The sequence below is a fragment of the Halichoeres trimaculatus genome, unplaced genomic scaffold (assembly GCF_033239565.1).
Source record: "Halichoeres trimaculatus isolate MK-OKI-2021-1 unplaced genomic scaffold, fHalTri1.1 fHalTri1_scaffold_5, whole genome shotgun sequence".
Lineage (NCBI taxonomy): Eukaryota > Metazoa > Chordata > Actinopteri > Labriformes > Labridae > Halichoeres > Halichoeres trimaculatus.
Genome location: NW_027437183.1, coordinates 23,228,177 through 23,255,473, shown reverse-complemented (window position 1 = coordinate 23,255,473; position 27,297 = coordinate 23,228,177). Strand labels below are relative to the sequence as shown.

Here is a 27,297-nt window from a genome sequence, read left to right as displayed (position 1 = left end):
TGTTACTTTGATGGGAAAAATCTTGTAAAAAGGTAAGAAGGCATACCTAAGTTTGAAAGTTTAACTGTGTTGAAAAGTTGACAAATACATGACTTAATTCATCTTAACAGAAGGAACAGAAGCAAAGAGCATGAATAGAAAACACATCTTTGAGCCAGCCTACTGTACAACATATATGTAAGACAACCAACCCCAGGCTGGGAGGGGGGACTTTAATATATGAATAAAACTAACTTGTGGAACTCTGAGGGCAGGAGGGATGATAACTACAAAGATGTCAAACACATCAGAGCAGGAAGTGAAAATTTCTTAAATGAGAGCAGAGACATTACTACAAAATAAAACAGCATAAGACGAACAAATGACAAGACTGCTGGTACTTTATCAATATCACAGGAACAGTTTCTGAGACCGTAGGAAATGTTTAATCTTATTATCCTGGAACAGTCTGAGGCAAAAGATGTGTCAGCATGTGACCCAAGATGGAGAAGTCAATGTTTTTTTTCAGGGAAAACCTGAAGGCTAATAATTTAACCTTTTTATATTATTATATTATATTATATTATATTATATTATATTATATTATATTATATTATATTATATTATATTATATTATATTATATTATATTATATTATATTATATTATATTATATGATTTAATATCTGGTACGTCATAGTTTCCAAAATGCCAAAGCATATTCATTAAGCACTATACTCTTAAAATGCCTTGTTATACATGAAAGTGTGTGATTTGAGAAAAAAAAAAAACAAACTGATAAATGAGGGTGACAGCATTTAACAACTGTCAACACACACAAAAATAATAATCTCAATTTAAGAAAAACACTCATGATAAATGCAAATGTAAACAGTAAACATGCCACACACACACACACACTCCTGCCCACCCACACTTACAATCACACACACACTCACACAGAGAACAAATGCAGCACACACCTCATCACCCTCACCGTTCTTTCCTGGTTCCTCTGGTCTCCAGTTATCCCTCTGAGCTCCAGGTTCACAGGTATGAAAAGCAGGCAGGGGGAGAGAGGGACACCTAAAGGTCCTTTTGATCTATCAACCTCCCACCCCCACCCCCAACACGCACACACACACACACACACACACACACACACACACACACACACACACACACACACACACACACACACACACACACACACACACACACACACACACACTGTGTTAAAGCAACTAACGGATGGACTATATGCAGAGACTTTCACTAACTGCTTCATTTGTGATGTTTTCTGAGCTGCTTGTCTAATGACTGATTACAAGCTGATCATTGAGCGTGTGAGTGTGTGTGTGTGTGTGTCCATATGCACACGCAAACAGAGATCTGACACATTTCACAGGCTGTCAATGCTACTTTCTCTGTGGCATTCATCCACCTGTTGCCACACACACACACACACACACACACACACACACACACACACACACACACACACACACACACACACACACACACACACACACACACGCACACACACAGGGAAGGGGGTGCATTTGTTGCAGCCTGGGTGGGATGAACAGCAGGGACATCTGAGGGGCAGTAAGCCGTTGTGTTTTGGTTCAGACGAGAGCTGAGAGCCATTTGGGTGTGTCAGCTCACACTGAGGAGACACAGAGAGAGACACACACACCTGTGTGCTGCTTTCATGTGTTTCACTCTCAGTGTGGACTGGAGATGCTGAGTGATGATGCTCACAGAGAGATTAGAGAACAAGTCTGATGATAGCAGAAGTTTTAACATCCTTTCCTCAAGCAGAGGCTCACATAAAAAAAAAGTAAAACTTAGAGGTAGAACGACAAATTTTACAAACCAACTGTCAGAAGAAACAACAGGCTCAGCTACACGCACATATTGGTATTGATTCAACTTTATTCTTCCAACTTCAAATTAAGGAAAAAAAAAATGTTTTAAAATCAAAACAATCCACTCTACTCAAGTTTGAAAATAACTTTTAGAGATTTTTTTTAAATTATTATTTAATGTTTGTGTCTCTGTAGCCATTTGTGTTAAATACTAAATTAAGATTCATCTGATCCCTCCACAATCATCATTATGTCCTAATAGCAAAAACAACACTTGAGCCCAACTTGTAACAACAACCTGAAATCTAACACTGATCTGAAATATAGTATAAAAAATGTCAAAAACTGTTACATTTTGGGCTCAGCATTGATAAATTTCAGGGTCTACCCTTTTGTTACCCTATCAACCAGTTATTACATTTTGGGTTTTATTACATTCTTTTAAAATTCACGTCATTGTTACATTTCGGGCTCTAACAAGCCTGATCACCACGCCCTGTAAAAGCCCGCACAGAAAGGATTCTGGGACATTCCCCTGTTGACACTGGTTGTTGCGTGTGTTACTTTGCGTGGTCATAATAATCATAAACAGGACATTAGTATGAAAGTTCATGCTCTGGTTCTCTCCTTGTAAGAAATAGACATGTAATGACACAGGCGAGTGGGTCGACATGGTTCAGCTCCCTCTGAGAATACTGCAGAGGAGACCATAAGGCCCACACCCAAACACCCGGTACACCCAAACAGGTCACATACACAGGACCACACACGAGCACTGACAACATTTATGATCGTTTGGACACACAACTGTTGTTTTTGTGTTGGTGGTGTCCCCCATCTTCCCCCATGCCTTGCTCAGCTGGTATTCTGGGTGAGTTAGCCTGAAGTGGACTCTCAGGCTAACAGTATGAGACAGGCTGTCAGGCCGGTTCATCTCAATAACAACAACAAGTCTGAGCGGTGCACCGTGCATGATCGACCCCACCCTGAACCCACTGTCTTATGGTAACACACATATCTACAGGCTTCATGCTTTTTTTTTTTGTAATTTACTTTTTATTGCTTTTTAAACATTGTAGCAGTAAAAAAGGAAAAACACAGGCAAGTGCATGTAATGGACCCAAGAACTAGTCCCTTACAACAACAACAACAATTTACAAAAGAATAGTTAAATGAAACAGAATAAACTATAATTATAACAAAAAAATAAATAAAAAAATAAGATAAAATATAATAATAATAATAATAATAATAATAATAATAATAATAATAATAATAATAATAATAATAATAAAACAATAAATACATGAAATCAAATAAAATCTAGTTATTTAAAATGATAACAATGATTACATATATATATATATATATATATATATATATATATATATATATATATATATATATATATACATCACATGTCCAGAGTACATGACTCCCAAATCCTCCACATCCCCCCCCACCTTTATCTCATTTTACAGCCACTCTTTATCAAAATATTTCACAATTCCTATTAGGATTAGGACCAATCTGTAATAGTTCTCCTATCACATATCTTGTGGGTAGTTCAAAAAAGGACCCCATACATTCAAAAACATCTCCTCTCGGTTGTTTAACCTAAAAGTCAACCGTTCATAGCTAGGCTTCATGTTTTTTAAATGTCCTTTTATTGTTTAATAAAGCTTGAAGTCTGTTTATTACAGATTCAGTCCAGTCCTTGTTTGTAACCACAAATCAAAAGTTTTCACCTCATAACTAGATCATACTGGGTTGTATTAATTACAGAGGCCCAACATAAGGCCCAACTACAGAAATAAGCAAAACCAGCGACCACATACTTTATGTCAGTAAGAAAATATAGAAAAATGGGTTTTTATTTCAGTGATTTAACATGAAAGGGAGTGATGCACTGAATATTGACTGTGTTTCATTGATAGGTGAAAGGCAAAAAGTTCAGGAGATAATCAAAGCATACTGATATTTAATATGTTTTAACTGAAACAGGAATTTAAAGGGCTGTTTCATAACCACTAAGTACACATTATAAGTAATAAAGATGATTTCATTTTGTTAATTTGAGCATCATTTGGCTCCACCAACAGAGACAGCTCTGAAACATTGAATTATCCTGTTACACCATAAAGGTAGAGTCTGCAGGATTTTCCCAAAAAACAGAACATTAACTTTTACAGGAATAATCCTGCTCAATAATCTCCTACAGGCCTCTATACATGTGTGTCAGTGTCTGTGTCCGCCTCAACCCTCTCCTCTGCCTGTATGTTGATGTTTTGGTTGTTACGGGACGTTTCTGGGTGCAGAGAAAGTGTGATTACATCAGCCAGTCACAGTGCCCAAGTGATTTAGTGTGTTGATGACAGCGAGTGGAAGAAGCTAACTTAAGCAGCTACGATAGTGGACGTGGAACTGGGGGAGAAAAAAAAAAAAGTGAAACAAAACAGCAAACAGATAAAGCTCTTTCCTGAACAAGGGTGATGATTGTCTCAACCTTCACTCACTTTCGGGCACTTGGAGAGCAGCTCTAGAGGTGACAAAGAGCAATGTGAGTTAGCTTTCTGCTAACCAGGTATGAGTCAAACACCCATGATTAGCTTGTGCTAACATGCCAGGTCAGGTGCACGACTCTTGAGTCTCTCCCATGTAGAAACGCGATGCTACAGGCGGTTGCTGGGCTAGTGAATGTGCTCACATAGTCTCGGTCGGAGGCTGTGGGTGTGCGCTGCTGCTGGCACTGAGCCAAGGAGGAGGAGCCCAGTTTGAGTGTTGTGTTTACAAACAAATGACAAAAATTCCTGCAGACCCTACCTCTAATGTTTTTGAAGAAGCAGTACACTCTGGTTTTAAAAATGAAGCCAGTGTGACAGAGTAAAAAATCTGCAGTTCCTCAAATGTCCACTGGAGGCCAGCTCTTAAAACTAAGAAATATCTTTAAACAGACATGAAACAGTGTGAGACTTTAAAGCTAAATTAAAGATGTTTACAGCCTGGTATAAGAAAACATTTTGTGTGTTGCTCAGTTCTTTATTATACACACTGCACTTAGGTAATTGTTTTTTCTAACTATTCATATGCGTTGTAATAAAACGGACCAGGATAATCTACACTTTGTGTCAAGAAATTAAATTGTGTGTTTTGACAATCTCTGAACATAAGTTTGGTGTAGTCAGCATTTTGAAGATGGCGCCCGCCCGCCACTGTTGGGCTTCAGAAACCAGATGGAGACGTCACAGAGACTACGACCTTGTTTAATGCAGGTACTTGTTTCTACATTCATCTGTATGTTTCCAAAGAGAAAATGAAGAGATTGGTGGTGGTTACTTTAGTGGCTTGTGTGATCCACAGATGGACAGAAATCTGCTTTAACTCCTGTCCTGAAGTGTTTTTAGAAAACCAGGCTGAGTTACAGCAACAGACAGAGTCTCAGTGTTGTTGTGCTGTGTATCGAGCATTGATGGAAAGCTTCTTGTCCAGTCAGATTGCATGGCCTGTGCTAACTTTTGTATGAATTAACTTTTGCACTAAATGACCATAAAATAGTCTTATAAATCCTTCCAGCTCAGCCCTATGGAGACAAAGCGTCGGTTAAAGCATGCGTCGTCTGTCTGTGTGTGATGAACAAGGTGAGGCCTTCACATACATCACTGCGAACCGCCCTGTGATCTATTTCCAGCTCCAGCTGCCAGGATGGACAATAAGTACCACATGATCCCTCCCACAGTTAGACAAGATGAACCATGTGGCTCCACATTCTTACCGTTCCACACATGTTGTTACTTTACAATATGATGCAAAGAGAACTTGAGCATGTGTGATTTCCCCCTCCTCACCTCATCCACAGATTCTCTTGTTTCTCTTTTTCCGGGCAAACTCCTCCGCTCAGTTTGTTGGAGCATCTGCACACCCCTCCTCCTCTGCGCCCCGCCCTGCAGCCCCAACCACCGCTCTAACTGCAATCTCTTGTCAGTGGGGACAAATATTGACTTGTTCGGCAGCCCGACTTCTGCCAGGATTTGAGCCCCCCACTTCCCCCCCCTGCCGCCGCCACTGCCGCCATCTCTGAACAGTGATTATGTCCAACAGAGCTCATTACTGTCAAATCAAAGGATCCCTCAGAAGAGTCACTCGTTGGTAATGACCCTATTATTCAGGGAACATGTGGGCTTTGGTGGGTTTTACCTCCCACCGACAGATAGTCCTCAATAGATGCTGACAGTCCTTTTGTGATGCTAAATAACATTGTTTGAGGTAAAATGAAAGTACTTTAAATTTGACTTATTTAGCTAAAGAAAAACATCGTATGCACTTTTTTTTGCAGTTGTAGATCAATCTTTTTCATTTTTACTGATCATTTTAAAGGTAAACTTCACTGTTTGTACTACCCTATAAAGAAACCCTGCATTAACCTCTGCAATAAGCAAGAAATTTGGGACATTTGCAAGAAAAACCTGCTCTTTAAAGGTAGAACCAGACTTACAGGCAGATAGCAATCTGCTGCAAACATCTACAGCTGAAATATTTCCGAATAGCAGTCTTGTTTTCAGGCAGATAACTGCTTTTAAGAACAGTTAAAGTACCACATCAGATGGAAATCAAAGCTGGGTATTGAATACACACTTTCAGGATGACGGTCACTTTGCATAATCCGGTTACAGTCTGGATACTGGCTGTGAATCAATAGAGATTAGAGATCTATTAGTTTGGAGGTGTAAACCAGATGCAAAGCATTCATGACAAAGCTTTGACCCTCAGGAGATGCTTAGCGCTGAGATAACAGGCTGGTGTAATGAAACTGATGTGAAACCACAGGCTGGAGTTCAAAAGACCCCACCGTTCAGACGCCTTAAAAACACATTTTCAAACTTTCACACCCACTCTCAAAGACTCTAACAGATCTGGTTCATAGATCACATCTTTAATACAGTAGTTAGTTACAGTGATGTCAAAAAATAAAACATATATGCATCAGATCAGAACATTTATTTACAGTTTCTCTACCCCCCCTTTAGTGCCATGAATACACCGTGAAACCCCTCCACCCAACCCGACCCCACCCTCCCCAGTCCTGCTCTACAACAACATTTGTCAACTGCCATCTGCCTGTCTGCCCCCCGTCTCCTCTCCACAAACTATATAATTAAGCTGCAACACCTTTTCTCCCCTTACGCCTCCCCCTCCTCCTCCCCTCTGCAGACTCCTAACTTCACAAACAACAACCTTTAGGAGGAACACTGCATCTGCTCTGGCCGATTCCCCCCTGCTCACACATTTTTTATTCAACAAGTGCTTTTAAAACAAAACAGCAATAAATCTGACAAAGGAAAAAAATGCTATGGTATGAAAATACTGTACAGCTTTATGTTTCTTCCAGTGTAAACAGATTTGCATGTAGATTGAGGCACAGTTCTTGACATCAGTGTGTGCTTTTGTGGTAGAAATGAGAGCTTTTGCAGAGCAGGACGAAACAAAAATAAACCCTTTTTTCTCTGAGAATTTGAGGAATGAAGTAGCTCAAGAGCTCAGCCAGCTGGCTCAAGCTTCAAGTCCAGAAAACTTTACAAAGTGTCCTCATCTTTATGGATTCATGACTGTGAGCAGTGGCAATTCAAAGTTCATCATCTCTTCAAATCAGCTGTGAAACGGACACCCAAAGTCTTTTTTTACAAGTGTTCCAGTGGTTGGAGCTAAGACCGACCTGCAGTACTGCTCCATCTTTCCACACCTTCTCTACACCTTTGTGGCCAGAGACTGAATCTCTGACTTCTGAGTCTGGGCGCTGAGCGTGGACGACATGGAGCTCATTTGGCCATGCATGGCTTTCTTCAGGTTGAGCAGGCACAGGCACTGGGAACGAAAGCGCAGGTCAAAGAAGGCGTACAGGAACGGGTTGAGGCAGCTGTTAACGTAGGCCAGGCAAGTAGCGTAGGGGTGAGCCAGCAGCAGGAAGCGCAGGAAGCCGCAGGAGTCTGGAGCCAGGTTCAGGTAGGAGAGGGCATCCATGCTCTTCAGCACATGGAAGGGAGTCCAGCAGATTGCAAACACAACAACCAAGGTGGTGATGATTTTCAGCAGACGCTTCTTCTTCTGGTCCTCCTTGCGCAGGTTGTTGAAGTGGCGAGTGACGGTGCAGCCGATGAAGCAGTAGAAGATGGTCATAGCCAAGAAAGGAAGGAGGAAACCCAAGGCGGAGGAGGAAAGGCTGAGCCCTGCAATCCACAGGTACTCGTGCCTCTGGTTCATGGTGACCAGGCTGAAGTCCATTGCACAGGTAGTGCGGTTGCTGTTCTGGTCGTTGACGGTGGTTCGGAAGAGCAGAGTAGGCACCGCCAGCAGGCCAGACAGGAACCAGATAGCACCCAAGGAGGCGAGCATAGTGCCCCGAGAGCGCAGCCTGCTGCTGGACAGAGAGTGCACGATGGCCAGGTAACGATCAAAGCTCAGGCAGGTGAGGCAGAAGACACTGGCGTACATATTGACCAGAACAACGTAGCTGCTGATCTTACACAGAGCCACACCAAAGGGCCAGTGGTAGCCCAGCGCCGTGTACACCGCCCAGAGAGGTAAGGTCACCACAAAGGTCAGGTCAGCAAGGGCCAGGTTTCCTATGTAGACATCTGCAGCTCGACGTTTGGATTTAGACCTCCAGACGGTGAAGATGACCACGCCATTACCTGACAGGCCCAGGATGAAGATGAGCATGTAGAGGATGGGGATGAGGGAGTAGGAGGGCTCCCACTCTGAAAAGTCACAGGCAGTCTCATTGTCAAAGTAGTATTCATAATTATCTGCATATTCCCCAGTGGTGGTCTCCATGCTGCAGAGGAAAAGATCTTTGAAAAAATCCTTCAATTAGAGTCCTGTATAGATCCAAAGCTCCTGACGTGGACCACAAAAACACTCAGAGGATGGCAGGTAGTGCTGAGTTCACCACTGCTGCTGCTGCTGCTGGGAATGTGAGGAGTGGGCCGAGTGTGTGAGAGTGACTGACTGTTGGCGCTGTCTGCCTTTTTAAACTCGACCCTCCACACCCCCTGGTTCCCTCCCAGGACGACCCCCCTCCCTCCTCCTACTCACAGTAAAACATCTCTCAGCCCCCTCCCTCTCCTCCTCCTGTCTCATCTCTACAGGGGAGTCTATCCCTCTGCATGGAGGGAAGGAGTAGTGAGGGGTCAAACCCTTTGTGTTTTCAAAAGTTCTCAAGAGCTTTTAAACTTTTATAAACAACTTTTTGACATTTCTGGTGAATCTAGCTTTAGTAAAATACAAGTATGGGATCTGGGTGTAATATCAATGACTTCTGACACTTTTTTTTAGTAAACAGGCTTTACCTTCCATCTTTTACTTCATTTTTTCTGTATTTAAAACTTTTTTAAATCAATAACTCTTTATAAATATGTTGTGTAAATAGATTATCCAAAGATCATCAATAATAAATCAGCAATTTAACCTTCCACTGGTAAATCATATATGAAACTGCAGGCTTATAGAAACCATTTCTACTATTCATTACTTAAAGCTAAGAATTATGGGTAAAAAATTCAGTAATGATACCTAAAAGTTATAATGCAATGAAACAACATGGAGCACTTTTTCCAACCTTTTTCACTACTTCAACGGAAAAAAAAGGAAAACAGAACAAACAAAAATTGCGTTTGCTCATACTACTACTACTTCCACGATTACAAATTGAAAACAAAGTTATTTGGTGCCATTATATTTGAAAATTAATTGTCCTTCCTTTAAAACTCACCAGGCTTCTAAAATTGCACCTTTTAAAAAAAAAAAATTAAATAAAATCTTTTATTATTACATTTTTTTTTTTAATCTGTCAATTTAACCGTCACGTTTGAGAAAGGTGGATTTCTGCTCATGCGCGGAACACGTCCGAACACATTTCAGCTTCTCGTTTAAATAACAATTACATAAAATCGGCCGTTAAACCCGTAAACTGCCCACTATGGTTCAGTTTCCCTTTTCGTGCCCACTTATTAAACGAAGCAGCTTTAATAACAGCTCTGAAATATTACCCCGACCTGTCTTTATCGACCTGCCTCACTCTGTAATTAGATCGACGGTGTCTCAAACTGTTTGAAGATTAGATTAAAAGTCAGCATGCCGCTCGCGCATGTGTGAATCCAATTCTCAAGTCTGCGGATTGATTTCCATCAGAAAAGACGAAGCAAACACAGCGGTTTGCTACAAAACCAAAGGAAACCTCGCATCGACACATCACTGTGCTAACGGCGTCTATTTCTAGATCCTATTCATTAAACCTGATGGTGATGCATGTTGGTAATACATGTCCATTTACCTGCTGATTGATCATGGAGGAGCTAATTTGGTACAAGTTTCAACCAATGAAAGCACAATTTATACATTTTTTTTTTATTATTATTAATTATTTTTTTTGCAAGATATTTTATTATGTTTGATTTTTTTTCTTTCCTCTTTATTTTCTCTGTACTGTATTTATTTATTTTTTGTATGAGATTTTATTTAAAAATGTGGGATATATTTGGGTTTTGTTTATGTACTCTTTTTGATAGTTTTTGTTGATCTTTCTTAGTTTTGTAAAAAATAAAAAAAAGAATAATAAAATATCTTTCAAAAAAAAAACCGTATACATTTTATTATGCTAAATATCTTTAAATGTCAGGTTTTAGCTGTTTGATGCTGTGTTCTGACTCACATTAACGTTTTAATCTATCACATGACATTTATTTACTCTTTCCTATCACCTGACATATACTTAACTTCAAAACATAAATCAGCTATTAAAACATGTATATGAGTTTTGAAAATTTGGTTTTTAGGTCTTGTGAATAACTAAAAATCCATGGTTATCATTGTAAATATGAAAATGCATACTTCTTTTTCCACACTTTATTTGTCCTGACATGCAACTTTAAACTAAGTCTGCAACAATATAAACAATATATATGTATGTTCATTTTATAGTTCTCTCTCCAGTTTCCAATGGGATTCACTTTATGGATCCAATGTAAATCATTAAACTGTTTATACCTTGAGAAATGTATTAGGTGAAAGAAAGGACTCTCAAGGTATTTCAGTCTGAGAGGAGTTAAACATTACTTTAGTGCAAAGTTTCCCCCTCGAGGAGACACAACTGCTGCTGCTGCGCCTGTCCAGTCAGGAACACAAAGCTCAGTTTACAGGATTATGTATTCATAGGTTATAAAAAAAAGGAGGGAGGAATTTGTTTCAGTTAGAGAAATATGCACAGTTTATTCTGCTTGATCTTCTAAAATCAAAGCACACACACGCACACACACGACACACCAGGTAGGTCCCACTTCTACCTCAATCCCCAGGGAGAGGATTGGCTGCCTGCTGCTCACAGACCTGGTATCCCTTATACAAATAAATTAGTAAATTTAAAAAATAAAGGCACGTAGATAAGAAACAGATGGCCAGATTAGACCTTCGTCTTGGATATCTTCAGAGGGGCTCCTCACTTGTTAATCAGAGACTTTATAGGTGCCAAGATAAAGCCCTGCTGCTGATCCTGAGGAGGTTTTACGGGGGTGGGTGGATGATTATCAGCAGGGAGCGAGGGGTTACGTTTCTCTCTTTTCCCCACAAAATGATCTCTATGGTTAGTCTTATTAATAACATGCTTTAATTTTCTGACATCAGTCTGTTTCACCACATGTTACCTCAGCTCTGTGCGTTTTGTCAGAGGGGTTGCTGTCTCAGGCCTGGACCACACATGTGTCACTGCAGCAGCTGTGGCTGTGTTTGATCTGCTGCTGTAATGACCCTTCTGCTGTGATATTACTGCCCCTGGCTCACTTTGACCATCGGCTAAATTCATTCAACTGAAAAACATCATTAGGATTTTGAGACAGCTGAGGGGAGGATGTGTGATTTTCATCTTTGCAGAGTTCACCGTGGTCGTTTGGGTGCGTCTGTAACAGACTTGTGTCAGCTTTGGTCTGCTCCTCGCAGCAGATAAGTGACTGAAGGTGTAATCTGTGACCCCAGCTTTGTTTGAAGTGTAAGAATTGATGGCAGCACACAGATTCCTCCTCCTCCATCTTTGATTTGTGGCCAATACAGCAGACACCGGCCTCACAAATCAGGCCTGCTGAGACACCACAGGACCCAGGCCACAGGGGGGATGGGGTCACACGAGGAAGTTATTTGACAGTAAAGACAGATCTATAAGTGCACACTGTCTCTGATTAATTCCCTTTATGAGAACAAGAGATCACAAAATAACACTGGAGCCTGATTCGTCTTGCCACCTGGTCAAATGTTATATCTACCTGTGATTCATAGCCGTGGATCTTTCACGTCGGCCCGCTAAGTGCCGACTCTGCTGTGTCAGACGACGTCGCACTCCTGTGCTGTGGAGTCAGCACCACACCCTCAGATGTGCGAGGGCGCTGCTCCTGCTGAGGGGTTTGTGAATTGGCACAGCATCTCGTCAGCATGAGGGTTATCTGAGGCTCACTGGCAGCTCTGCTTTCAATTCCTCTGCAATAAAAACTGAAAAATATTGACAATAAGCACAAGCATTAAACAGTCTCATAGTGCAAAATAAAAGTTCTGAAAATAACTTCCAGAGCTCATTGTGTTTTTTCAGCGTGAGCCTCATTTAACTCCTGAGCTTGAGGTCAGCCATAATTCAAACAGCTATCTGTTCCCTACATCTGCCTTTGCTTGACCTGAGCCCTGAGCGAATAGACTCCACCCGATCATAAGAAATGTCTGAGCTGATAAGGCTGCTCTATTGTTTGGTTTTTGTCGCTCTCAGCACTTTTCTCTTGATGAGCAAGGCACCTGTTGTTTAAATGATCCTGTAACCCAGATCTGGTTCAATCAACGGATGCAGTTTTGGTTTGCTGAGAGATTGGAAGAAAAATTCTACTTTAGAAGTTCTGTTTAGTGGAAAAAGTTCAGCCTCTGTAATTTATTGGTTGTTAAGACTTTGTTTTCTATTGTTAAAACATTTTTGTCATCACATCCTGGTAAAAGTGACAATGTTATGTTTATATTCATATTTGTCTAAAAATGTTTAACAGTGCAAAAAGTGCAGAATGATTTGCTCTGTGTGTCACTGTAAATGTGACAGGAATCCATCTAAATCAGGATATCTAGATCTATCAACATAGCCACAAAGTAAAACAATCACGACCAGTGTTTTGTCTTTATATCCATTTTAAGACACTTTCTCAAACATTTGTTGAGGACTTTTGCATATTTTCCCACAAGTTGGAAAACAGAGGAGTGGAAAAATTTGCATCACTTAGTTGAAGATTTAAACCTGCACATCTATAAAAGAACTGCTCTCCACGAGCCGTAAATCAATCCAGTCCCACTCTACCCAATTGGGAAGCTAAGGGTGTATTCACACCTGTGGCTTGTTTGCTTTGTTCCGATTCAGGGTCAAAACCGATACAAGTGTAGGGGTCGTCACTTGGTTCATTTGTGTTCACAAGGCAAAAGTCTCAAGGTCTAAAGGTCTAAACAAATGTCACGTGCGATCGACTTTTTCTCTTATTGGTCAGAAATCATACTCAGAAGACGATGAGTGTCCCTATCTTCGTTCATTCATTCATGTTCTCACCTGCCATGGAGCATCAACAATGTGTGTGGCTAGTTTACATTACAGCGTTAATCTGGCTTATGTACCAGTGTGTGCTTTATAAACAACATGTGCAGTTTTTCCTGGAGTCCTGACTGCGTCTGGAAAATAATATCCTGTTTCATGTCTTGAGACAAAAAGGTGCCGGCTAACGTCACCGCAGACAAAAACGGGCTCTGATGGGTGCACAACAACACATTCTACCCTCACAACTATACAGACAGCCCCTCAGGTAAGCATTTTGTCTATTTTGCTGGGCCGTTTGTGTTCTCACTGCACAGGAACCGCTACAGGGCGCGTATGGATGCGAGCCGAGACCACCTATTTTTGGCGATCTCGACCCACTTGTTTTGTCCCGCATCCGAGCGTGATTGCTGTGTTCACATATGCCCAAACACACCGGACTTTTGGGGGGGCTGCCCCCTGTTTTGGAACAACTGTCCCAAACGATTCAGGTGTGAATACACCCTAAGAAGTAGCATTTAGAACCTGTATTGGTGCTGATAATCTCATTTTGAAATGTGGATTACAATCAGGCATATATCTAGAAGGGAGACGTTTTCAAGATCACTTAGAAACTCCTAACCGCCTCTTTAACAAAAGTTTAAACCCTCCTAGTTTTCTGATCAAGACACTTCAACATCTTTCTGCAGACCAGGTTTACCTCTTGGTCTGTTCACCTGTAGGTTACATCAGTCATTACAACAATAGCACGCCAGTCTAGTTGCATTGTGGGTAGTGTTAGTTCCAGAAGTCCATGCATATTGGCTTATTTCAACACTCAGTCTAATCCAGTGAAATTGACATGTATTTGCTTTTGTGCTAAGTTTTCTCAGAGTTAATAAACTGAGCAAAGATTTTGTCCTGACTGCTCTCTTCGCATGGAGACGGTCGTGTTTGTCGTCTGTGTGGAAACCCAAACATGACCGAGCCAGAGCCAAGCTACCGCACGGTCCACTGCTGTTGTTGTCACGAGAAACAAATCCCTCACTGTTTATTTATGACTTATCTACCTTCCTTTCTGCACGTCTGCCAGGAGATAACACACACACACACACACTGAAACTCACTAAATGGTGAGGATTGTTACTGTTAGTCTAAGTTTTATTTGTTTTACACTGAATCAGGATGTCATAACTCTGCATCAGACATCAGGAGATAATGATAATGCTAACTCCAGGCTAACATGCTAACAGCACTTGCTGACCCACACACAGGCAGCTGTCCAGCAGGGCTCCTCTTTCGTCCATCCTCGTCCTCTCTGCTACTCCAGTAGCTCGGTCAGGAACAACCGGGTCACAAGGTGTTTCCCCTCTCCCATCTCAGGACCCTGGACCACCCCCACACTCATCCTCCCTCTCCTAGCTACACTGTGAGTGTGTGTGTGTGTGTGTGTGTGTGTGTGTGTGTGTGTGTGTGTGTGTGTGTCAGTGAATGGACAAAACAGCGAGCACCACAGGATGTTCTATAATAGGATGGTTTGTCCTCTCTAACCAAGATCCTCCTGTCAGACTTTTGTTTTATTATAGCTGCTTGTGTCCTGATTTTTATCTGAGGGATGGTCTGATTCGCTGAGGAGACAAATATTTCCTTGACACTGTTGATTTTATAAAAAAAAAAAAAACAGAAAGAAAAGAAATAGGTCAGATTGTTAGCTGTAAGAAAAAATATGGCGTGACAATAAATAGTACCCTGATGTGTTGTTTTCAAAAATAACGCGTAGAGGTGAAACACTTGGCGTGCAGATTTTTATGTTTCACCTGCACTCCCAGGGAAACATCAGGAAGGAAAGGGTCTGAAAAAAAAGTGTGAAACAATAACCAGAGGGGGAATAAATAAGCGGGAGATGAGTCTAATGAAAGAGAGGAAGAAATGAGCGGACAAAGGACAGTGTTGATGAGAGGGCAGAGGCTGCTTCTCTCTGTGTAGGGGAGTTAATGACAGGGATTAGGGAGTCAGAGGGGTGCTGGGATCTCCTGGCTCTGTGAGAGTCCAGCCCGGCCCCTCAGACAGACATCCCAGGAGATCTGCGGGAATCTGACTCCATTTGGCCTGAAATCTCCTGACAAAACAAAAACCCTGCGGCTCAATTAGGAGGAAATTAGTCCCTGTGTATCACATTCTGCATACTCTGCTGCCGAGGATTGACCGCTTCTTCGCTTCAGGTCCTAAAACAGAAACCTAGACCTGGAAAAAAAATATTTAAAGATGGGTAATCGAGATACAACTCAGCAAATTTTTGTTTTTACCACAGTTCCTTATTTGAAAAATTTTAACAGATTTTAGTCTTTTGATTTGTTTTGTAAGAGAATCACACTTTGAAACATTTCAACATCATCTCATTTATTCATTTAATAATGTGAATTTAATAAAAGCACCTTGTTGGATTATTACGACTGCAGGAAACTATTTTCAATGTTACTTTGTACATATTTAAAGTGACTAAGTGTTTGAAGACAGCTCTGTCGTCTATATTGGAAGAGCCGAATATCCTTCCTTTAAAATGACACAGACTTTATCAGACTGTAAGTAGACCACTTGAAAAGTTAAGATATCTAGATATCTGTAAGAGATATTTTTGAAAATAAACTCTGAGTCATTAAACCCCTTTTGGTGAGATGTGTTAAAAGTCAGTCTGAGTTACAGAGTCTTCTTTGTAGCCGTTGGTTAAGTTTAAAAAAGACAGACTGTGGAGTGTTGAATATGTAGTGAAAAGTGGAAAGGTTTTTAGAGGCATGAAATCATGTTTTCTCTGTTTATTTCTGTATTTACAACTTGTGCTTGATTATTCTGAGTATTTTATTTTTCTATATGTCCATCTGCATTTTCTAAACCTTTACATTTGTTTAAGAAGCTGTTTACACGAAAACTGTTTTAAGATGAAATGCGAAGGTATTGTCGCGTTTTGGCCTCTAGTTTACATGAAAATAGCATTTTGAGCGACCAAAAATCGAAACTTTTAAACACGGCCTCCAGAGTGGATTTTTTTCTGAAATGCTGTAGCCACTGTTGTCGTGTAAACACTAAGCCGGCATTTTTAGTGGAAACATTGATGTCACACCCCGCTTTATGTATATTGTCACAGACTACCATGTTGTGCTTGTGCTGCTCAATCTGCGGCAATCAACATTTGCGAATATACCTGATGACTATTTCAACTCTACTTCAAAAGCATTCCCTGGATAAGACAGTTATAGCCCCAACTACAGGCCTGGCATGCTTACTACAGCGTTTTCAGGCCCTCATTGTTTCTGTGTGAATACAGATTTTTTTTCATTGTGATTTTTGGGGCGAAAAGTTGTCATGTGAATGGGGCCTTAGACTTCAGCATGTGTTAAGACTTGGCATTTTGCAGCCTGTTCCTCCTCGGGAGAGTTGTTGGGGCTGCTGCTGATTGGTCAGCTTTGTCACCCACCATATGACTCCCCACCACCTTGCCCAACAGGGACATGTTTAAATAAGAGCTTTGGAAAACGTCAGGCACAGGATGTTCTGACATGTGCTAAATATCCTGAGGAGCACGTTTGAGAAAAACGCTCAAGATTATTCTGGTGTGGTGAAAGTCTGGGTCTTTTTTTTTAATCAGTCAGTCCTGTGTTTCAGAAAACTGCTTTTCTGTTTTCTTTTGGACTGCCAGTCAACAGCAGCTCTGTGTGAGCACCAGGTGCTTTGCAGACTTTTCAGTCACAGTCTCAAGACGTCTTAGGGTTTGATTCTCATTTCCTTCAGGACAGGAATGAAAGAGCTGTCGTAGACCTAACGTGCACTGAGAAAAACCAGGAGGGAGAAAATGCTCAGTGAGTGAAAGCATGAACTCAAACCTGGGATAATCAGCAAGCTTTAATTGTTTAATTTTACCCCCAAAACACTCTTTAAGTCTGCACAAGGTTTATGGAGGGTAGACTTAAAGTGCTGAAAGGTTGACCTGAAACTAGATCCTCAGCGCTGAAAATCCCCTTTTATAAAATCTGCTGAAATAAGGAATGATTTTTACCGCTGGCTGTGAGGACATCAGGCATATTTGGTTTATTAATACCTGAGAGGGTTAACAGCCTGAATGATGTCTATTAATGTGACTTAATCCCAGAAAAGCTCTGTGTAACACTTGTGTTGACACACCAAGCCCGTGTACTTTGAGATGATGTTTTTCTATGAGCTTTAAAAAGTGCTGTCAGATTTCAGCAGCTGTGTTTGTTCAGCATGAAGCTACAGTTTGGGTTTTGTGCCGACCACTTCTAAAAGCAGGTTCAGGTCAGTTAAAGGATATTTAACAGGTTCAGTGGTCATCACAGGTACAAAACACTAACGTGTATGCTCTACTGTTACACTTTTATGGTGGCCGTTAACCTTCCCATCAAACTTAAGGAGCGGTCCTCTGCATTCCTGCCACCGCTGAAACTCTGAAGCGTCTCACAGAGGCGACAGTGTGTCGGAGGCTGCTCTGTTCCCTCCATCTGTCAGCTGTTTGACAGACAGCAACAAACTGTAAATCAGTCACCTCTGAGCTGGGGGGCGGGCTCTCTGCCTGCTCGCAGCAAACAAACCACAGGGAGTGTGTGTGTATGTGTGTATTCTGTGTACACATCATCATCCACTTCCTTTACTTTCATCGAGTGGGGCTAACTCCACATCTCTCTCCAGTAGGAGGTCAGTTTGAGGGGAAATGTGCAAAAAGAGGGACCACAGCATCTGTGCACTTCTAGAGTTTTTCAGGAGCTCTGCCCCCGGAGTTATCCAAAGTTGCTTGTTCACACATGTCTACCACAGTGCAAAGCCTTCCCCCTCAAATGATGGAAGAAGGGTGGGTCTCAGGAGGTAGGCCATGACATTAAACGTGTGCTGCAAAGCCACAGTGATATGTTTACAATGTGAGGGCAGACCAGCAACAGGGCAAGAGATTTAGGCACCGAATACACAACAATGTTTCATCTGAAAATGCGAAAAGGCAGTGAAAAAAAAATCTGCATTTACACAGAAAGGCTGAGGGACTGAAAACGCTGCAGTAAGTATGCCAGGCCTATAGTCGGCGCTATAACTGTCTTGTCCAGAAGCAGCTTTTGGGAGATCTCCACCTAAGTAGAGTTGAGCCAATCGTCTGGTGTATTGGTAAAGACTAGGTGCAAAAGTGAAGCAACAGATGCACATTTTGTTGAAAGACAGTTAACAGATTGAGCATCACAAGCACAACACGGTAGTCTGGGATGATCGTAAAAAACGGTATTGTTGTACTGTTGAATGCACTTGCGTGAAGCAGAGTGTGATGTCAGCGTTTCCAATGAAAAAGCTGGCTTACTGTTTACATTGCAACTGTGTCGGCAGCGTTTCAGAAAAATCCCACTCTGGAGGCCGTTTTCAAAAGTTTGCGTTCTAAGATGGCTGAAATGCCATTTTCGTGTAAATGTGAGGCTGAAACACAACAAAACTTTTGTGTTTCACCATATGACCGTTGTCCTGTACACAGCCCCTTGAATGGACATGATTCTCTGACCAAAGGCACATGAAAATTTTCACCCAGTGGTTGGCAGGAAAAGTCTGCATTGAGCTGCGATGAAGTTTTGTCTGTTTCTATCTCACATGTAGGCCCAAAATTTCTGCAGGTTACAGGCGTTGGTGCAATCATCAATACAGCTTATCGTGATGCAGCACATCACTTTATAAATGCACATTATTAAAATAATTTAAAGGGGCTGTGAGGAGTTTCTAAGTGATCCTGAAAAAGGCTCCCTTCTAGATATACGCCTCATCATAATCCACACTTTAAACTGAGATTTATTAGCACCAATAACCAAGCACAGGCTATTTCTAAATGCTACTTCTTAGCTTCCTGATCAGGTCAAGCAAAACACTGGATTGATTTACAGCACTTCTAAGCCTCTACGAAAACATCACGCCTGAGAAAGTTACGAAGTGAGAAGAGAGATCTGTGTCTTTTCTACAAAAAATGATTTCTGTGATTAATTTTGTAGTGATGTTGGACACAGGAGCCTAACTGTCAGACAGAAAAAGGACAGAAGAGCAGAAGAAAGCTAACAGGAGAGTGGTACAGCCCAAGCTAAAGGCTAAAAGGGCTAAGCTTTTTGTGATGTATTTGTCCATTCCAACCCACAGTCAGCAGTTATTCTGCAGTGGTCTGTTCAAACTTGAGTCTATCAATAAAATGAAGAGTGAGGTTACATTAGCTCTGCTTTAGAGATGACTGGCAGCACATGACCAGGATTCACTAACGTTACACATTGTCTTAGAGCCCCAGCCTGTGTGTAGTGCTACATGTAGCCGGCTACTAACCTATGGTACAAACTTATGTTTGCTTGATGTCAAGTTTCAAACCATAGCGCTACCTAACTGTACTGATAGATACCTTACCTCATTGCATTGTATCTGGTAAAAAGTTGTCTTGAAAAAAGAAAATTTGTTAAAAGCAATGTCTTCACGACACAGTGCTCTTTACTGTAACTGTGACTACTCAACTATTTGGCTTGTGAGAGAATTCAAATGGCTCCTCAAAGAAGAAAAGATGAGCTTTCTGGCAATATCAAAGGTATGATGATACTGGAAAGGAATCCACATGTAATGATGTTCAATCACAGACATTCTCATTATGGCAACTCTCCAACTGTTTAGGCAAGCAGAAAAATTCAGAGAGGTCCTAAAAGAAGCGAAGATGAGATTCAGAGCGTGATCTGTGAGTCTTTTAAGTCCAAAATGACAAAAAGAGTCCAGGTAGACCGTAGGATACTTGGGTGTTAAAGGGTTTTAAGCACATTTGATACACTGGAGTTTCACCACTACTAGTTCACTTTGTCTGGTATGACCTGTAGCTTAAAGAGATGTTATTTAAAGATTTGTCATATTATAAAATGAGAAATCATTGTTAAAAAAAACATCCAAGAGCTCTAGCTTCCAGATGACTTAATGTTTTTCTTTCTCATGGTTAACACCTGAGATCTCTGTAGTTTTAGTTACATTAATCAAATTTGTCATGTAATAAAGAAAAGCTGATTTTAGGGCATCAGTGTGTGTGTGTGTGTGTGTGTGTGTGTGTGTGTGTGTGTGTGTGTGTGTGTGTGTGTGTGTGTGTGTGTGTGTGTGTGTGTGTGTAAGATCCCACCACCTCACACTCCTCTGCAGCTCTATTTTGAGGCTGTCTGCTCTCTTTGCTCGTCTGCAGTCAGCTCGGGGCTCCTTTAAAAAACTGACAACTGCTGCGAGGAGTGAAACAATAAAATCAACTTTAACACTCTGTCGACAACTTTGATGTGCAATCACAAGGCCAGAGGAGGCGAGAGGAGGTGAGGGGGGTCAGAGCTGGAGTAAAAACATCCTCTGACTTGCCCTAATTGTTTCAGCATCTGTTTTGTCGTTGCTATCACCCAGACAGGCTGAAAACACAACTGAAAACACACATTCAAAGTTTCCACTCGCTCCATTTCCTTTAATCAAGCTGCCCTCTCTGTGACTGATTGCCGGAGCAGAACTTGGCCTTGTCCTGTCTAAATCTCTGCTTACCGTGCAGCTCATGTTTAACTCCACAACGTTCCCCTCTCAATAATACCATGCCTTTCCCTTCTGCAGACACATGATAATTACATTAAGCATTTACTACTGATGATGGCTATCATAAATGTGGCTGCAGGAAGAGAGCAGGCGTGTGTTCAGAGGAGGATTAAGGTCTGGATCGAAAGCTGCAGCCAAAGCATGCTAATGAAACGAGACCAACTGGCTGTGGAACGTGGCCTTCCCATTACGCACGTACTTCAGGTTTCTAAAAGAGGAAGTGGGACACTGTTAAAACACAAAAGGTCCAGATGTGAGGCCCCCTTAAAACACATCTCACTGTCTGCTCTCTGTTGAATGCTGACAAATTGGTCTTTAACGATCCCAAAACAGGCCTAAAGTCAATGTCAAAGCCATGTGTCGCTCTTCTGGGCCGCGCGTAGGATGGCTAAGTGCCTCTGAAAAGAAGCTGGGACTCTAAGAAAATATTTGGACAGAGTGCGGCACTATTTCAGCCTCCAGAATGGGTTGATCCGCATACTCTGCACTCAGCACGTGGTGCTGCACTTCATCTCGCTCAAGGATTGAAGACTTGGAAACACAGCTGAGGGATTCGAAAGGAGCTGGTGCATTATTAATGAGCAGCAGAGGTATTTCTAACTTTATAAAAACATCTTTTATAACTCTAAAACGTGAGGCACAGGCTGGAGTGTCAGGAGAAAACACTAAGGTCTTCAATAAAGTGTAGAATTTGGATCTACACGTGAATAAATCTTGAGGTCTAATCATTTGAGCTACAAGGTTGATAACACTCCTCTTCAAAGAGGCCCACTGCCAGGGTGGCCATGACGCCAGCATATGTGTTAACTGGAGGAGCAGTCGCTTATGGAGCCAAATGTTTGCAGCCAACACTCATCCAGCTATTCTTCAGCAGAGACAGACAGCTGCAGACCCCCTCCCCCAACACCCATTACCCTTTAATCTGCTGTTAACCACCACAAAACACACAGCACCATGTTCAACACATGACAGCCCTCCAGATACTCAGCACTAACTGAGCAGCTAGATGAACCCTGCATGAGTCCAATGCTGACCTGGATATGAAACAGGATTTGATCATCTCCTATGTTTTTTTTTTATGCATGGCTGCCACATGGACGTAATACTGCTGAACAATCTGGAAGAACCATCTAGAAATATGATCACTTGTGTCCTGTGGTGGCAGCCAGGCTCACTGGAGAGTTTCATCTATCTTTGTCTGCAGCAGATCAGATCTGGTCTCAGTTTGATGGTTTACACTTGAGACTGAGAGCCACAGATCCTAATCTGAAGTACTCGTTGTGATCTCAGACCGCTAAAAACACCTGAAATCTTCATTTCACACAATCCTACTTTGCTTTGATGGAAAATCTGAAAAACAGCTTGGGAGCTCCTGTGTCCTCCCTCTTCATCTCTGTGCATATCTAACTCAACAACGCATATTTTGACCATGGTGTTGTCTTATAGGGTTCTCAGGATCACTTTTAGTCCTTCTTCCTGCCTGTCAGTGTGTTTGTCTCTTTCCCTGTAGGTCTGTCTCTTTCTGGCAGATGGCTGGAGATCAATGTGTTCACTTCTGCTCAAGATTTCTGCCTTTTTCATTATTTGTTTATCATGGAGCAAAGCTGGGTCTCTTCAGATAAAAAAAAAACGACAGCACAGTCTGAACTGGCTCTTTTTGCCGAGTGTGTCCCTTTATATAGCAGATGAATAAATGAAATCTTGCCATTTATTGCCCATTAATACTGAATATTATTTTCTTTCTTCATGACAACTTGTTTATCACTTTGTTTTGTGTGCATCATTTCTCTCATTATATAGTTATTAACACTGTTAACAATCCCACAAGTAGCTGTTACAGCAGACCAGCTCTTTTAAGCACTACGCTTTCAATAAGGGCCTGTGTCCACTGGAAGTTTTATTTAGTGCTCACTGTGCCTTTTTGTCTTAATAAAACCAATTCAGTTCTGCATTTTTAGAGATCTTGAAAATGCCCTCAGGACGTGGTCACACTGGCAAAGTGCACCGTGCTAAAGCACCATACGGTCTGCTTCATACATAAGCACATTGACATGAGGTATGATCTATCAATCAATCATTTCAAACGACAGTGAAGGTGTTAGAGGGCTTTGTAAGACCAAAATGGCTTAACATTGGAGGGGAGTGGGAATGATGCCATTCCTGAGTTTAAGCGTGTAACGTACCAAGTTAGTAAAAAATGCTGAAACAGCAATATTTCTATATATAAACATCTAATAATACTATGTATACTGCTGATTTATTGCAACAAACAATTGTCAGAAATGCTAAAAACAGAATATAACAGGAGCTTAATTACTGTTTACACATGAGGCAGCCATCTTTGATTGGAAACTTGTGGGTGTGTGGATCCGCCGACTTCCAAGTAGGAAATTCCAACTTCAAGGGACCTTCCAGTTGAAATTTCCCACTTGGAACTCATAAATTTCGACTAAACGCACTGTAAGTCTGGTTTATATTAAAGTGGTGTGAACGCTGGCCGTACTCTACAGCAGGGGGACTGCACTGCAGAGGGGCAATGCTTGAGTACAGTACGATTCAAACAGCCTTTGTGACCACGCCCTGAAACTTTTGTAACACTTCCTCAATCACCATCAAATCAGAATCAGGGAGGGGGATGTCAATATCAATTTCATCTTAAGTTTTTCGTTTTAGTTTAACAGCGAAATATACTAGTTTCATAATAAGCTAAATGAATAACTGGAGCTCATTTAGACATTATTGATGTACAGGAAAGAAAGTCAAAACAAGTCAATAAATCTCAACTTTTATTTTATCAAGATAAACAGATGTCATTCTTTTTTTCTGAAGATAATAAGTCATCACATGATCAAAGCCTGTAGGATGTCTCCTCAGGAGCCTATAAGGACTCAACAGCCCAACAGATCCACCAACAAACACTGGCAACCTTCATCCCTCTGAGACTGAGATGATTGAAAACCAGGATTCTCTCTCATGTCTTGGACTGATGACTTCCTCCTTTTACAGTCAAGAACAATGACAACCACGTCCATCCTCCCTCTGCAGAGTATTAACATCTTAACATGTTGATGCCTCCACCTTCACATCAGAGCCATGATTTGAGAGTGTTTACATTTCCCCGCAGACCCCGAGTGAGTCTTTGCTCTCAGAGGGCGAATCCTCAGAGACTGAACACTAAAACAGGAAAAACAGTCTGTGCTACCCATCATATGCACTGACACTGTAAGCACACCATCCACACCATGTTGTTGGGTTCAACAGCCCGGCCCTTCCTGCCTTTGTTGGTCTTTGTTTAGGGTGGTACGACCTTATCCACTATCGCTGTCTTTGTGTATGAACCTGGCCCCACAGGTTCCTCAAGGAAGATCACACTTTAAGCTGCATGTTAGGGACTTTAAGGTCTTTTATTTGTAAATTGAGAGGAACCTTGAGGTACTTGTGTACCTTCATATGAGTATCAGAGAAACTGAGTTTTTTAACAGATGGATGAGGTGGGTACAACCCCGAGGGCCTCAAGGATTAAAGCTGAAAGGGCAAGTTTGGACCTGCTTCTATTCAGAGGCTTTTGAGGACCACTGACTCTGAAAAACAAATGATACAAAACATGCAAAACACATGTTAAACCAGATTTAATGACATACTTTTTACTAAATACAGATATAACTAAAGTGCACATCTTTTAATGGTGGTCATATTCAACCCTTTATCATTAAGAGGCAGGAGACTCTTCACGTCTCTGTGATTGTGACCCCACGGGTCCATGCAGAGGGCAGGACGCTGCAAGATCAAGTTCAGAGAGTTTGAGAGGAGGGAAGTGAGCGGAGGACACTCAGGCTCTTTTCAGGGATAAGCTCTGCTTCCACAATAAGGAGTGACAAGCGCTCACGGGCCTAAAAGGCAAACAGTGCTCAGCATTCCAGCACGGCAGACTGATCGGTCTGTTCGTATGCAGAGCGGACGGCGACTCATCACCCTGCTCATCCCGACACGCAGAGGGGGATTCTGGGGGATTTGTCTGGCAGGAGAGAAGCCTCACCTGTCAGAGGTAGAAAAGCCCTTTGGCAAGGACACAAAGAGCATAACAAAATCTGACATACGCTTCCTATTGACACACACACACACATACACACACACATGAGGAGGAGGAGCTGGACAGGAAAACACTCTTCGCCATTACCACAAAGAATACTGAAAAACACATGCTATTAAAGTGTGTGTGTGTGTGTGTGTGTGTGTGTGTGTGTGTGTGTGTGTGTGTGTGTGTGTGTGTGTGTGTGTGTGTGTGTGTGTGTGTGTGTGTTTCTTTGTGTGTTTTTTGTGTATTTCTGTGTGCTTTGCTTTCAGTGATGTTTTAATTCTGATTTAAAGGTTGTTCAGTTTCGTGAACAGTCACTTTAAAACCTGAATTCTACATCCAGACGACTTCCTCAGGTTCAGTATTGGAGGTGGGATCCTCACTTTAACTGAATTAAGGCAGGAAACTGAAAAGCAGCTCTGCTTTTCATGTGCATGCTTTGTGGAGAAACCTCCTTTGAATATGCTAAGTCGTCCCATTGATCCTTATCCTAGCCTTAACATCCTACCTGAATAATGAATAAAACATAGGAACCTGTTAGCCTGCCTGAAAGAAACCCTGTGATAGACCTTTGTGTGGTGAAATAACTGAGGTTAGGCTATCAGATTTAAAGGAGAAACTTTGTCCTGTAGGAAAATATGTTTTTGTTAGATGTGATTATTAGAAATACTTTCATACCTGATAGTTTAGCAGGTTCACACTGAAAATGAGCGAGCTCAGAGAACAATTCACACAGTTTCAACTAAACTACTTCATTCATTTTTAATGCGACTCATCATCATAGAAAAAATGCAGCTGTTAAACAGAAAAACACCAATGTGTATCTTTGAAAAGACAAGGGTGAGATACTTTTAGAAACCTCTCAGAAAATGAAGCTGATGTGGAAATGCTTAACACTGCAGTTCCTCCAGTGTCCACTTGAAGCAGGCTCTGAGGGGCCGTTTACACAACAATGGTTTTAGGATGAAACGCAAAATTGTTGTTGTATTCTGGCCTCTAGTTTACACAGAAATGGCATTTTAGTTGAAAACAGAAACTCTTGAAAAAAGGGCTCCTGGATTTTTTCTGGAAAGATTGACATCACGCTCTGCTTTGCACAAGGACATACAACTGTACAACAGCACCGTTACAATCATGGCAGACTACTGTGTTGTACTTGTGCTGCTGAATCTGTTGACTGTCTTTCAACATAATATGCATCTGTTGCTCCACTTCTGCTCTTAGCATTCACCAATACACCAGATGATCGGCTCAACTCTCCTTTGGTGGAGATCTACCAAAAGTCGCTTCTTGACAAGGTAGTTATAGCGCCACTTACAGGCCTGGCATGTTTACAACAGCATTTTCAGTCCCTAAGCATATTTTTTTCACCTCGTTCTTTTGCGTTCTGGGGTTACACGTTGTTGTGTAATTGGGGCCTGAATGTACAAGCAACTTTAGCCATGTTTCCACCAAGCAATTTGGTTTGGTTTGATAAAGTTAGGTACGGGTTGGATCGGTGAAGTCTGACCCAGTTTACTTTTCCACAACAAATCATGCCCCTCCTGGTTGGTGGTGTGTAAGCTGGGTGCTGGTAGTTGCATCAGCTACTTAACAGCATGATGCCATAGCAGAATGACACAGTGTACCCGCTAATAAAGCCAACGAGGAAGAAAAACACAACACAGTAAACTAATAGCAGCAATGGAAGACATCCAGCAACTTTGTGATTGGCATGTGGCTTTTTGTTACAATCGAGTTTTGTTTCAGAGAAGGCTGTGTGCTGCCAGGAGAAATACAGCTACTGTCACACGGTAAGTGACAATTTTTTCAACTAATCAGTGGTCTGCAGTTTTTCTAGCTCCACCTTGTGAGGTCTGACACCCCAACAGAGGGGTACCAAAAAGCAGGATGGTAGGGGTCAGTAATTTGGGGACCTGTAACGCCTCAAAATTTAATACATTAAAATCTTTTAATGTATATTTTTTATTTATTTATTACTATTTATAATATGATGTTTAAAATATCGTTTTTACTATATGACTAAGGAAATTGTGCTATGAGGCTCACGTTAATCAGAGGGCCTGCTGATGCGCTGTAGGTGTTTGCCTACAGGTTGAAAGCTCGCCCCTCCACCTCACACTGAAGTTAGTTTGAGGTCAGCATTTCCAATATGACACCCGACAATAAGAGGCTTCAAGACTCTTCAGAAACA

At 41.5% G+C, this 27,297-nt stretch overlaps 1 protein-coding gene across 1 annotated transcript; it reads right to left on the bottom strand.

Moving 5' to 3' along the window:
• Window positions 1-6,932: 6,932 nt before the first annotated feature.
• On the bottom strand, window positions 6,933-8,829 carry aplnra (apelin receptor a). The gene has a single exon (XM_074670581.1). The coding sequence runs from the start codon at window positions 8,674-8,676 to the stop codon at window positions 7,591-7,593; it is 1,086 nt and encodes a 361-aa protein (XP_074526682.1). The 5' UTR covers window positions 8,677-8,829; the 3' UTR covers window positions 6,933-7,590.
• Between the last annotated feature and the right edge of the window lie 18,468 nt (window positions 8,830-27,297).

Coding starts and splice junctions, on each gene's coding strand:
- aplnra (XM_074670581.1), bottom strand. CDS start 8,676: ATGGAGACCACCACTGGGGAATATGCAGATAATTATGAATACTACTTT.